Genomic DNA, 14,118 nt, shown 5'->3' with positions numbered 1-14,118 from the left:
TAATTCATAATGGGTGATATGCTCATAAACATTTTTCCTTTTGCAGATTTGGGAATCATTCTAGGTGTGGTTTTTTTCTTGGCGCTTGTTTTTTTTTTTTTTTTTCTTTTTGTATGTATAAAACTTATGTTTCCACTGTTTTAAACATTCTGATTGTTTCTTTTTTTTTTTTTGGTACTGGGAATCGAACTCACAACCTCATACTTGCCAGGCCAGTGCTTATGCCGCTTAGCTAAATCCTCAACCCTGTTTCAAACTTTTCACCACTATAAATTCTATATAAATGATACAAGTATGCTATCATATTTAAACTCTTTAATTTTTCTCTTGAATGTAGTTTTTTGTACTTATTGATGATTTAGTAAATATTACTATAGTACATTTACTTTGTTCAGTTTTGCAGCAGGATTTATTTTGTTTCTCTTCTCTTTTCAATGTTTGTAAGGGCTCCTTATGTGTCAAACACAGTAACATTTTGTGTTTCCTATTAAATAAAAGTGAAACCAGGTATGGTATATTTTTTAATTTTCAGTAATATATTGGTCATTATTCACCTTTTCCTTACTGGATACTTTGGAACATAATGTATGCATATTACTTGCTAGGAGTCTTTTTTTTTTTTTTTTTTTTTAAAGCATAGACTATAACTTACAACTATATCATACAGAACAGTTGTTTTCTAACTTCAGTATATTTATAAATTACCTACACAAACGTGTTAAAATGCAGATTTTTCATTTTGCAGGTCTAGGACAGGATTTCAGTGCAGCTATTAGAAGATACCCATGACCCATAGTTTGATTAACAAGGTGATAAAAGATAGTATCATAAGTCATTCAGACATCATTGTAATATGCAGCCTTAATTCACTTATGTCTCAATAATTAGTCATTTTTTTTCCTTGTTGTTGAATAGTAAAGGCAACAGTATTTCCTTGTATACATGAAAGTGTATGATAAAAATGAGTCCTTACCTGTTCAATTGTTTGTAATATATTATTGTACAGATCATGGAGACTTACTTGGTAACTGTGCAGAAGATGAGGCTCTTACTCCGAGTGATGAGTGCATAGATGGGATATTGGATGAATCTTTGCTTGAAACCTGTCCCATTCAGTCACCATTACAAGTTTTTGCAGGAATGGGTGGACTGGCTCTTATTGCAGAAAGACTACCCATGCTATACCCAGAAGTAATTCAACAGGTAAGATTCATAATTTGATACATTCCATAGAAAAATGCTTTGTATCCTTTTTTTTAAAGCTTCATTTCATTAACCTAGCAGTATTCCTGCCTTTACAACTTTGGAGCATTATATAAATCTTTCAAGTGTCTGCCTTTGCATAGCTTCATGAGAAGTAGTTGGTACTGAAAAGAATGTTGAAAGACAATACTTGCCTAACAAAGGGTAGGACTATATATGTAAGGGACATTGGGCCAAAATTTATGGCTTCCCTTGGTGTCCAGCCCACTTTATTACTATAACCTACGTGCAGGAAAGACAGTGGCCCTTTTCTCCGAGAGTAGTCTCATTTTTCATGATTAGGGTCTCCAACTACTCTTCTTGCTCTTTTGCAAGTCTCCTCGTGTTTTAAAAACTTGCAGTCAGACTTTAATCAGAACTGACAAAGGGCTTATATCAGATGGCTATCACCAAGTCCGTTAAGGAGGCCAAGCAGCTAACCCCAAAGTATGGGCTCTGTTGGCACAGTTTGAAACCCAAACAAGGACAGTGAGGTAGGCTAGAATGATCAGAAAGCACCACAGTTTTTTTAGACTAGTTCGGAATAATTTGGCTTGGCCAAATTGGATAGAAAAACTGCACTTGATACTTCCGGGAGAACATGGCGGACAGATAACAGCAACTACCGGAGGCTCTCTGAAAGACTCGGCTCAGAAGCCAGGAATGGTGCGGACTAAGGAGACATAAGCAGGTGGACATATGCTCTGCTGACTCAGGAATGAACTGGGCTGAGAGAAACCAACTTGGAATGCAGTCCTGGTGCTAAAAAAGGAACAGAAAAGCCTCGGTGTGGAGGCTGGACCCCGCGCCATTGTAAGCCGCGATTTGGGTTTCCCGCCGCGCGGCGGCTGGCTGCCTCTAGAGTGGCTCGGCAAGGAGAGAGATGCGCAGAAGCTCTGAGAACGGCAATCTGCGAACGGCAGGGAGGCGTGCACTGACTTGTGGTGAGGTGAGTGAGAGAAACTGACACTCTACCACAGTTTGACTCCAGCAGAGGACTTTCTGGGCCCGAGCAGTCCTGCGGGAGCAGGGCGCGGTGGTGACTCCAGCCACACATTCCCCTCTCGGGCGGGATTGGTGAAAAGTGCCTGGCCTTCGTGATGCTGCCGGCGGACCTGGTAGGCTGTCCCAACCCAGATCCCAGAGCCTGACGGTGGCCGGGAGGGGAGACGCGTAGGCTGCCTGGTCCGTAACTCCCTGGTGCGCAGCGGTGAGCGGGAACACCTAACTGGCGCAATTCGATCAGGCTGTGGCTGACTGGGAGAGAAGCTGGGCCTCTTATATAAGCTTGTATATATAAGGAACAGAGAAGAAGAGGCAGCATGGGAAGAGGCAGCAACAAGAAAGGCTCCTCGGCCCCCAATTCTGAGAAACAGGCAATAGCAGACACCGCACCAATACACATAAGGCGCCATATAGAGAGCCTCATAGACCAATTCAGGAATGAAGTTACCAATGACCTGAAGCTAGAAGTATGCAGAATAGTTAGAGAAATGCTAAGTACCACCCAAGAAAAAACAGGTGGTGGAATGGAAGAACAGAAAAAAAGAGGAGAATTGTTTGATGGAGAAAACAGAGAAAGCATAGAATACATGAAGCAGGTTCAAAGGGACTACCAAGATACTAAGAAGTCTATAGAAGACTGGCATAACAGCTTGAAAGAAACTAAGGACAGACTATCTGAACTGGAGGGCAGACTTGTAATATGGGAGAATGAAATGAAAAACTTCTTAAAAATAACGAAGAAACAAACAGCAATAATACAAAGACAAGAAGATGATAAGAGGATCCATAACTTAAGGATTAAGAACATAAAAGAAGAAGTAGGGACACAAACAAGTGAACTACAAAAGCTACTCACAGAAATAATCCAGGAGAATTTTCCTAATTTAGCAAAAGGTAAAGATACTCAGATGTATGAGGCATACAGGACCCCAGCTACCTACAACCCTAACAGAGAAACACCCAGGCATATAATAATAAAAATTCCAGAAATTCAATACAAGAACAGAATATTAAAAGCTGTAAGAGACAAGAAACAGACCACTTACAAGGGAACACCCATGAGAATTACAGCAGATTTCTCTGCACAAACCATCAAATCACGAAGAGCGTGGGGGGAAATAATTCAAGCTTTGAAAGATAATAATCTCCAGCCAAGATTGAGATATCCTGCACAACTGTCCCTGGAAATTGATGGAAAAACAAGGTGCTTCCAGGATAAAGAGGAACTGGGGGAATTTGCAACCACCAATTCAACTCTACAGAGAGTATTCAGGATATTCTAAAAAAAGAAAAATACAAAGAATCCAGAAATAATGGCAGAGAGGCCACAACGAATGGAGCAGAGAACAAAATGAAGAAGACAAACTGACAGCTACTGACAGAAAAAGAGTTCAACAGAAATGAGGCAGAGAAGATTGGATGATAGGAACAGCTATTTTGGAGAAAATGACGTCTTAATAGGTAATACTGATTTAGTATCATCTTGCTTTGAAGTCTCATCTAGCTTTTGTCCTTCTGTCTCCAATGGTCTAAATAGGCTGTATCTTATTGGATTTTATTATGTACGATAGTATAAGCAAAAACCTTTTAAAGACAAGGAGATTATACAGAAACCACTGTTCATTTTCTGTTAGTCGATTCTAAATACTCTGTAATGCTGTCATTCTCTTGAATGGTTTTACTTTGTTTTGATATACTTAATGCTACAGTATACGAAGTTGTACTCAAGGATCTCAAAGAAAGAGACAATATGGTAACTACTTTTAGGTTAGGATTATCTGGTGGTGAAACACTATTCTGCTTAAATGGTTATGTTTTGATCTGTGCTGTTTCGTTGTTATGCCCTCTTTTATCTCAATCTCCACTCCATTATTTACTTTTTGATCTTTATCCTTTTAATTAAAGAAAAAAAATAGCAGGATATATTATAGTAACCCACGTTGACTTTTCATTACCTTGATTTAAAGCCCTGTATTACTCTCACCATCTGGTTTTTAACTGATGTTCCCCTATTCTGTTTTGCTGGATAGTATCAGGTTCGAAAGTTTAGGCATCAGCTGTGAAGATAATGAGATTCATTATGACGCCCATTCTTGTTGACTTTTATCTACTTTTGAAGACCTACAATGTCTCCAATGTTTTGGTTTTGTCGGTTTTATTCTTTATTGTTTTGTTCAATTGTATTATAACTAACGATATAGGCAATTCTATTAGAGATAGCGGGAGGCATTATGGTAACCATTGTTGATCACCTTGTATTATGTTTTTACATTATCTATGATGTCCACCCTTTTGACTTGACCGATTCTGTTCTGTTATGTCACATTTGTTTTTACTCTCTTCCAAAAAAGTAATAAGAACCGTGGGACCAATGAAACCCAAAATGTGTAATAGTCATGGTACAAAAGAGAGGAAAAGAAAGTGCTCCAAACTATATAACTGCATGTATATTTAAGTGTATAAGATAGAAAATGATATCACAGAGTTTTATTGGATCAATGAACAGAACTGTTTGCAATATCATTGATGGAATGTCCACTTTACAAGCTTTAATTTTGTGACTTGAACAATTATTTCTAAGATGAAAATATGTAATCCATTAACTAGTGATTTCCTACTGTTCATTTTTTTACTGTAAATATGTATAACTTTCCCCTTTCCCTGCTTTTTTTTTCTTTTCTCCTTAAATAAAAATTAAAAAAAAAAAAGAAAGAAAAAAGAAAAACTGCACTTAGTTGGCTGTCTTTCTATACTTACCATATAGCCACTTTTAGACTGAAAGCTTAAAATCAAACAGGCAGTCATTCATGTTTGCCTTAAGGAAGTGAGATTTTTGGAATATTTCCTAGTTTTGAAATCTGAAACCAACCCAAGGCCCAGAAGCCATAACCTTTTTTGCAGGGACTGTTAATTGTGATTTGGTATCTGTTAGTGAATACGCACACACACAAATAACTACTTGTCACTATGTGACACAGGTTGCATATTTGAGATTTTAGTAAGGTATGAGCTGGAGGAAGGGAAAATTTTATTTATTTTTTGTTCTCGAAATGAAACTCAGGACCTTGTGCTTTCCAGGCAGGTGCTGTGCTGAGAATATTTAATGACTATTTGTTATTGAAAATAATAAACACTTAGTCTTTCTGTGCATATAATGTTTAAAAATTTGGTGCCTGGATGTTTGACAAACTGATATACTTGCTCTTTATTTAGTTACAGACTGAGGAAGTAGTGTAGTGTTTGGGCTTCCAACTGTTAGAGCTGTTGGGGATGGATTTGAACTGTCACTGTTTAGTCCAATGGTGATAGTATCACGTAAGTTTCTAGCTTCTGGTTTGAGAATTTAGATAAATTTCATTCTGGATATATGAATAGTCAGTTACTTAATTTTTGGTTAGATTTCTCCTGACTGGCTGTTTCCAAATTCTTGGAATTATCCTAGTAAATTATACTTCGTGAATTAATTATCGTGTGTGTAATTGTGTCATTTTGGATGTACCTAGTTTAATAATTTTTTAAAAATATTTCCACTTTAGGCATCTGTTTTCAGGTCAGAAAATGAGAAATGTAATTGTATGATGCTCTACAGTTCAAAAAAAAAAAAAAAAGCTGTAAATAGACTAAGTCCAAAAAAAGAAAAAAACACCAAATACGCTTGCTAATTGTCAATTATTGCATCATCTTTATTATCATTTTTTGTTACTTGGGATTGCTTTCTTCATTCCTTTTTAGTTTTTACTTTGAGACAGGATTTTGTTAAGTTACCCAAGCTGGGCTTGATTTTTACCCTGTTGCCTCAGACTCCCAGAGTTCTGAGATTACAGGTGTGCATTACTAGCCTAGCTGCATTTATCTTGATTTCAGGGTTGTTACATTAGTATTTTCACTTTTGTGATGCTCTTAGGTCTGATACTAGTTATGGTCATTATTAGAAATGAGTAAAATAGTGTGTGTTGCTCTCCACATGTACCTTCAGTATAACCTATGTTCCTGTTTTGTGTGCCATTTACAGATTAGATAGCTTTAGCAGAGAATGGTGCCACACAACTGTAATGCCAGCACTTGGAAGTCTCAGGCAGGACATGTGCCTTGAGTTCAAGGCGAGCTTGGACTACATAGTGAGTTTATGGCCAGCCTGCACTTCAAAGCAATACCTAATCTCAAACTAAATAAAATAAAAGCCAGCTTTAAAAACCCACGTTTAACCTGTTCATCTAGTTATTATGGTTGCTATGAATACATGCTTGTTACAGGAGGTTACCCAAATTATCATAAGCAGGTTTTGTATAATGTTAAAAGTGCTGATAGTGGGCTAGAGATAGAGCTCAGTAGTATAACACTTGGCGAGGCATGCCCAAAGCCTTGTGTTCTATCCCATGTGGTGGTAGGGGGATGTATAATGAGGCTTAGAAGAGCTTGCTTCAATTTTTTTTCCTTTTGTCTTTTTGAGACAGGGTCTTGCTATGCAGTTCAGCCTGGCCTTGGACTCACTGTGTAATCCAGGCTGGTGTCAAACTTGCAACAATCTTCCTGCCTCATCCTCCTGAGTGCTGGGATTACAGGCGTGGGCCACCAGACCCAGCTATGAGGTTTAGAAGAAAATGAGGAACAAGTTACTAGAAACTGAAGAAAAGGGATACTTGTTGCATAACGATAGAATCCTTAGCTTATTTGTGTCCAAAACACAACAGGTGGAAGCAGCACCTTTAAGAGATGAATAAGTGGAGAAGCTGAATATTTAGCAGAGATTCTCAAGTAAAATTGTAAAGGTATATCCCATTGTTTTCTTGCTGCTTATAGTAAAATGTGAGAAGAAAGAGACAAATTAAGAAAATTATTAAGTAATAAATAACATTTGACAGTTTGGAAAATGCTTAGCCTATGTAAATCTCCAAAGTTGCCAGCATTAGAGATTCACCATCGGAAAAGCATTAGATAGAAAACCAACTATGCATGCTTAAATTACCTGTGTTTCTAGCTCCATTCTCTGAGTCTCTCTCTCTCCAACATGGCTCCTCCTGTATTCAGCCATGTTTGATCTCTTGAGGCCAGTCAAAGGCTGGTAAACCTAAATTGGCATGCAGAGATTTCCATTGTTGCCTTTCACAAAGGTAATAAAATTTCTAGTTGTAGTCCTGTCTGGGGCCATCCATTAAAAGTAAAGACTACATTCCTGTGCTAAAGGAATTGCCATATAAATAGGGACAAAAGCCTCCATGAGTCCAGTATAGTCCACCATTACTTCTAAAACAAAACACCCTCCAGGAAAAATTATAGACTCAGAATTAATATGTGAGGATTGATTCAGAAGTCATGATAATCCTGTACATGTGTGTTATTTCATCACATAAACTCAAAGTATAAACTCAAAACATGAAGCAGAAATTGAGAGAACTAAAATAATTATGAAATGTGTACTTAGTTACAGATTCTAACATTTATTTTTCAATAACTGAGACTAATGATAGAAGCTTTAAAAGGAAAAACTTCCAACACTTCTCTGTGTACCTGACACAGCACAGTTTCAGGTCAGCCTGCGCTACATAGTGAGTTCAGTTCAAGGTCACCAATTTAGCAAAACCCTCTTTCCAAAAAAATTAAAAGAAATTTCTTGGAAACGATTTGTTACCTAAACCACATATAGAATTATATTTTATTATAACTTTTAATTCTGAGTGCTTTTGAAAAAATATTACCCCCCCCCTTAGTTCAAAATAATGCTTCCTGTTTTGGGGGGGATGGGGAGTAATTAAATTGCAGCATTTGATCACTTGAGCAAAAAGCCTTTTGTGTCATAAGAATTGTAAGATGTTTGCTGTAATACATGCGAGTAGTTGATTTAAATAGAATGTATGTCAGATGACTGGAATATCTTAATTCCTAAAGCTTTCCATATAAATCACATCATGTACATTGACAACAGAATAATCTCTTCTATGTGTTTTCCAAACGTTATTCAATGTGAAAAGGTTCTTAAATAGTCTTGTCTTTGGGAAATTGAAATGTTTTATCCAGTTATGTCAGAAATGTAAATATTTGGATAGGTTTTTTTGGTTATTGGTGTTTTTTTTAAGACAGCGTCTCACTATGTTGATCAGGCTGGCTTTACTGGACTCAAACTCTTGGTGACCCTCCTACTTCAGCCTCCCAAGTGGTAGGATTGTAGGCATGTACCACCATGTCCTAATTATGGGGGAAGGGATCTGTTGCTGTTTCTGTTTTTCCAGGGCTGGATGGTAAATCTAGAACCTCACATCGGCCGGACGAGTGCTTTGCTTCTGAAGTATATCTGCAGCCATTTTAAATTTAAGACAAGGTCCTTCTAAATTTCCCAGAATAACCTTGAATTTGTGATCCTCCTGCCTTAGTCTCAACATGCCATGGATTTATGACACGTACCATCATATTGGCATATCTAAAAAGCATTTTAAAATACCTTTTCAATTTTGATCTTTAGAAAATGTAAAATACAAGTTTTTACCACATATATGTAAATGCATAGTTTTAAAAATTAAATATTAGCACCTGCCTTGGAAGCACAGTGTCCTGGAGTTGATTCCTGGCACCAAAATAAATAAATAAATTAAAATAAAATAAGCAAATGTAGCCAGGTATGGTGGTGTGTGTACTTGTAATCCCAGGACTGAGAGGGTGAGGCAAGAGGATCACAAGTTTGAGGCTATTAGAGTCTACAGTTTGGTTCTTTTCCTGAATATGAACCGAAATTAATTTATTTCTGCCTAAACCTGTAGTAGTCTCATTTGTACTACCCTAATGTACTGTTTTATAACTGAATGATAATATAGTTTGTACTTACAATGTGGATTAGCATTTTGATTGTTTCCACTTATTTGGGATATATATATATATATATATGGGTTTTTGTCAGTATACTAGTGAGTGGGAAATGAGTAATGGTTTCACTTTGCTGTGATTTTCTTCAGGTTGAAAGTCTTTAACATTTGCTTGTTAAAGATCATATATGTAATAAACGAAGAACTTTTTGGTTTTTCCAATATTTTTGTTTCATGTCATCATTTTAGAAATGATCTTTCTTTTTTTTTTTTTTTTTTGGTATTTTTTCCTTTTTATCGGTACCGGGGATCGAACTCACGACTGCCTGCTTGCAAGACAGGCACTTATGCCGCTGAGCTAAATCCCCATCCCCTAGAAATGATCTTTTAAGAAAATTGAATAATGACATGAAGGTAAAGTTCTGTCTCTGTTACTATACCTTCACATTTTAGAGGTACTGTAGTGCTAACCTATTTTTTTGTGCAGTATAAACTTCTGAATGTGAACATGCTTTAAAATTCACCTGAAAGGCATACATAGTGGAGTTTGCCTGTACTCCCAGCATTTGGGAGGCTAAAGCAGGAAGGTCACTGAGTTTGAAGCCAGTCAGGGCTACATAGTGAGAGCAAGACCAGCCTGAACTAATAGTGAGATACTGTTTCCAAAAAGAGGAAAAAGAAAAATATCCCTGAGAAACAATATCAGAATGGGCTGAACTCCAAAGCAAAAAGGCCCTAAGTTCCAGTGTACTTATACTGGGACTGTTTTATGTTCTATCATTCTTACCTCAATAGTCAGGTTAGGCTGATATCAAAGTAGGAATTATTGTATTAGTATCTTTGTATGTTTAGGATAACTGTAGGTCAGTTTAAGAATGTCTTTCGTATCTGTTTGCGCCCTTCTTCCTCTGTGAGGTCATTTCTAAGTGAATGATGAGACAACTTTACTGTTTTCCTTTTGTTCATTAAATTATATCTTTGAGTAGGGAACTTGTGATTAGTCTTGTTTATGGCCATGCAAGTGAAATAGATGTTTAAATAATTTAAGGTTTCTTTGGGAACCATGCTTAGAATTATAATATTTCTTCAAATTATTTAAAATCACATTATGACATGGTGCATATTTACTCCTAAATACAAAGGCTTTCTCTTAATGTGCTATTTCTCTAATGTGCTGTAGTATAATTATCAAAATCAGGAAGTTTATATTGAGACAATACCATTGATTGAGACAGGGTCTCACTATGCAGTTCAGGCTGTCCTTGAATTCATGGTGATATTCCTTGCCTCAGCCTTGCCAGCACTGGGTTTACAGGTATGTACCACCATGCCTGCCTGACTAAAACTGCAAATCTTATTTTAATTTGGTCAGTTATTTTACTGAATTTTTTTTTTTTTTTTTTTTTTTTTTTTTTTTTTTTGAGGCCAAAACTGGCTGGCTTTTTACTTGTAGCAAACCTCTGCTTCAGCCTCCTGAGTGCTAGGATTACAGGTACACCCCACCATGTCTAGCTCAGAATGAAAAACTTCTTTATCGTGTGTGGTTTCAGTGTGTGGACACTCAGTGTCTAGTTTAGAAACGTATATCTCACTATGTTGTCTTGGTAGTCTCTTTTAATATGTAATGAAACTACATTTGTTGTCGTTTATGTTTACGGCCTTGATGTTTCTGAGTAGTACATACTAGATATGTCTATGTATGAATTCACACACATATATACTGTCTGAATGTATTGCTAATACCATCTGGAAGCAGACCCTCTCAGTATTTATTCTCTACTAAAAGAATTTGGCACTCCATGGAGAGTTGCTGGAACTATGGCAGGAAACGTATAAGATGTGTGTAAAATTGCGTATTGTGATAGAAAGCAAAGAAATGCCAACAGAATGTTAAAGAAATTTTAGAACCTTCTTAGGTGATTCTGGTGACCAAATTTGATTCTAAAAGTAATACAAATGAACTATAGAATAAAATTAAGAGTCCATACTAATAAAAATTGGTGTAGATGTACTAGGTGGAGAAGAAGGTCTTTTCCTAACTCAGTACCAACTAATAAATACAGAAGCAATGATGAAATTAGGAAGTTCTACTTTAGTAAAATGTTGTAATAGTTTATGAAAGTCTTTATAAAAATGCTAATATAAGATGCCATGCTGGGTCTGGAGCACGTGAAATTCAAAAAGAAGCCAATTTGCCCTTCTCGTAAGCCACACAAGCCATGTAGGGCCCCGGAAGAGAAAAGCCAGATCCCTGTCCCATGAGCCAAGAATCAAGGAGCAATCTCTCTTCCCCCAAACCGGCTGGTTCAGAGGACAGGCTGAGTTCATAGCAACTGAAGTACAAAACAACTGAATGCTTGTATTGTTTAACTAATTTTGGAGGTCTGGGGCTGGTAGTCTCAGCATCCATTAGGAGGGTAACATATGCAATACAGGGGATTTCCTTCTGTCTTTGTCTTGAAATCCAGTGTTATTCTCACTGTTTTGTTTGTTCCAGTTTATTGTTTCACTTTATTCAGTGTTTTGATTAGTTTTAGTCTGTTTTGTTTTATTTGATTTTACTGTGTCTGATGGAATGGACAGTATTGTAAAGATAACAAGATATACTATGGTAGCTATTATTGATTTCCTATTATCCTGCTTCTGTACCACTTTCACTGCTTTGTTTTGATTGGCTTTACTCTATTTTGTTTTGTTGGGTATTATTATCTTTAAAATAAATAATTTTTAAAATGTTAATATAAATGGATTAAAGTTTGGTGAGAAATAAGATATTTACATAACTTTAAAGAATCTGCCTGCAGATACTCAGTGAACTCCAAAAGGGAAAATGTAACTATAACATGAAGACATTTGGTAGGTACTACCATATTTAAGATATCTTTGGAAACTTGATTTAAAAAAGAAATTTTTTTTAGATGACGTGTCACTTTGTAGTTCATGCTGGCCTCCTGCCTCAGCTTCCTCAGCTTGAGTACTGGGGTTACAGATGTGCTCCATTATACCTGGCTTTGGAAGTGTGATTTCAAAACAAGGTTCTGTGAGTTTTTAGTTTTTTAAGACAGTCTCATTATGTAGGTCAGCCTGGCTTTGAACCCACTATGTATCCCACACAGGCCTCCTGCCTCAGTCTCCTAAATGCTAGGAGTATAGGCATCCACTGCCATGTCTGACTTTTTTTGTTTTTTAAAGTCTTTAGAGTCTTATATTTTAAAGGTATATTTAAAAGGTATATTTTAAAGACCTGAAATCAGGTCTTTAATTTGTTGGGACAAAATACAAATAGTCGAACAATTTTTCTCTGTAGGTGAGTGCGCCAGTGGTAACATCTACTACTCAGGAAAAGCCCAAGGATAGTGATCAGTTTGAGTGGGTGACCATTGAGCAGTCGGGGGAGTTGGTTTATGAAGCGCCCGAGACCATTGCGGCTGAGCCTCCCCCCATCAAGTCGGCAGTGCAGACCACGTCCCCTATACCTGCACACTCTCTGGCTGCTTTCGGATTATTTCTTCGTCTTCCGGGCTATGCTGAAGTGCTACTGAAAGAGAGAAAACATGCCCAGTGCCTTCTTCGATTGGTATTGGGTGTGACAGATGACGGAGAAGGAAGTAAGTGTTTAATGTGATTGATTAAATTTATCAACACATAATAGGTGGAATAAAGTTATCTGGAGAATTACCTGTTACTTATCATTTATTTCCAGTTAAGCTTTTAGTCCATTGGTGGTAGCTTAATTTCACTTATTAAACATAATGTTCCTTTCTGAATTTTGTTGTTGTTGTTGTTTGTTTGTTGAGACAGGGTCTCGCTCTATAGTTCAGGCTGGCCTCAAACACATGGCGCTCTTCCTCAGCCCTCTGAATGTTGGAATTACAGCTGTGTGCCACCACTGCTGGCAATAGCGATTAAATTTTAAGGTCTTACAATTCTGTGTTATTTAGACTATTTTATAATAAATATAGTGTTACAATTTTATGTTGTCATTAATTTGCAACTTTCTTTATAGCTCCTTATTGCTCTCTTTTCTGTGTAGGTCATATTTTGCAATCTCCGTCAGCCAATGTGCTTCCAACCCTTCCTTTCCATGTGCTTCGTAGTTTGTTTAGCACTACACCTTTGACAACTGATGATGGTGTGCTTCTAAGGCGAATGGCATTGGAAATTGGAGCACTGCATCTTATTCTTGTCTGCCTCTCTGCTCTTAGTCATCATGCACCCCGAGTTCCAAACTCCAGCCTCAATCAGACAGAGGTATGTTTAACTCAGTCAGAGGTAGATTTAATTCTTTAGATTATGAAAAATTAAACTTAATTAATGGTGTATAAAAGATTTTTGACATCATATTTTAAAGAGTTGGGTGTTCCTGATGCCCAAAATGAAGAATATTTAAAAGAGAAGCAATCAGTTAATGAATTTTCTCTATTAGTCTTCAGAAAGTCACAAGTTAACCAGTCTGCTTGAAAAACAGAAAAGATACAAGCTTAATAAGCTTTCACATTGGCTAGGATATACTTTGATCCTTTTTCAGTTTCTTTTTTGAAATGTAGAGAATTATAATATTGAATGTGAGATTCTGTCCTGTGTAATAAGAGAAGCAAAACAAGAAAGGGGGGAAATAACCTTCATTGTTTCCAGATGATTAAAAAGTCCAAAAGTAATTATGGCTTAACTGAGTTTATTGAGAATATAATACGTAAAGTCATTGTATACAGTTTATTTCCATGTAATAGTAAGAAACACAAAGTAGTCTTTTTGTTAGGCATGGTGGTACACTCTTGTTTTCCCATCACTCAGAAGAGTCAAGAAAAAGAGCTTTTAGGAGAAAATCTTAGAATACCATTACAAATAGAAAGTGTTTATAGGTAAATCTTAAAAAATACAACAGGCCTTTTTATAAAATGAACTGAATAAAAATTGTTCAAACAACATAAAACTTGTTTAGATTTGATTCCTGTGTATCAGAAATTATAATAGTACATTAATATTTCCCAGATTAGACCATAAATTCATTGCAAATCAGTATTCCTTTCGGAGGAAGTTGACAAACTTGTTTGTAAAATTTGTATTGGAATGCAAA

At 36.6% G+C, this 14,118-nt stretch overlaps 1 protein-coding gene across 13 annotated transcripts in view; it reads left to right on the top strand.

The window, feature by feature from the left end:
• The window catches only part of Birc6 (baculoviral IAP repeat containing 6), a 242,185-nt gene that overhangs the window by 159,739 nt on the left and 68,328 nt on the right, over positions 1-14,118 (top strand). For all 13 annotated transcript variants that reach the window (XR_010040847.1, XM_063230115.1, XM_063230081.1 and 10 more), the window contains 3 exons: positions 1,007-1,203; positions 12,349-12,649; positions 13,075-13,292. Coding sequence is in view for 12 of the 13 variants with exons in the window: in XM_063230115.1 (XP_063086185.1) it covers positions 1,007-1,203; positions 12,349-12,649; positions 13,075-13,292 (716 nt within the window). In the remaining variant the exon portion in view is untranslated. The remainder of the gene's footprint in view (positions 1-1,006; positions 1,204-12,348; positions 12,650-13,074; positions 13,293-14,118) is intronic.

Source organism: Cavia porcellus, unplaced genomic scaffold (genome assembly GCF_034190915.1).
Source record: "Cavia porcellus strain 051 isolate PalLab524CR breed Dunkin Hartley unplaced genomic scaffold, mCavPor4.1 scaffold_1, whole genome shotgun sequence".
Classification (NCBI taxonomy): domain Eukaryota; kingdom Metazoa; phylum Chordata; class Mammalia; order Rodentia; family Caviidae; genus Cavia; species Cavia porcellus.
This window is presented reverse-complemented; position numbering and strand designations above follow the sequence as displayed.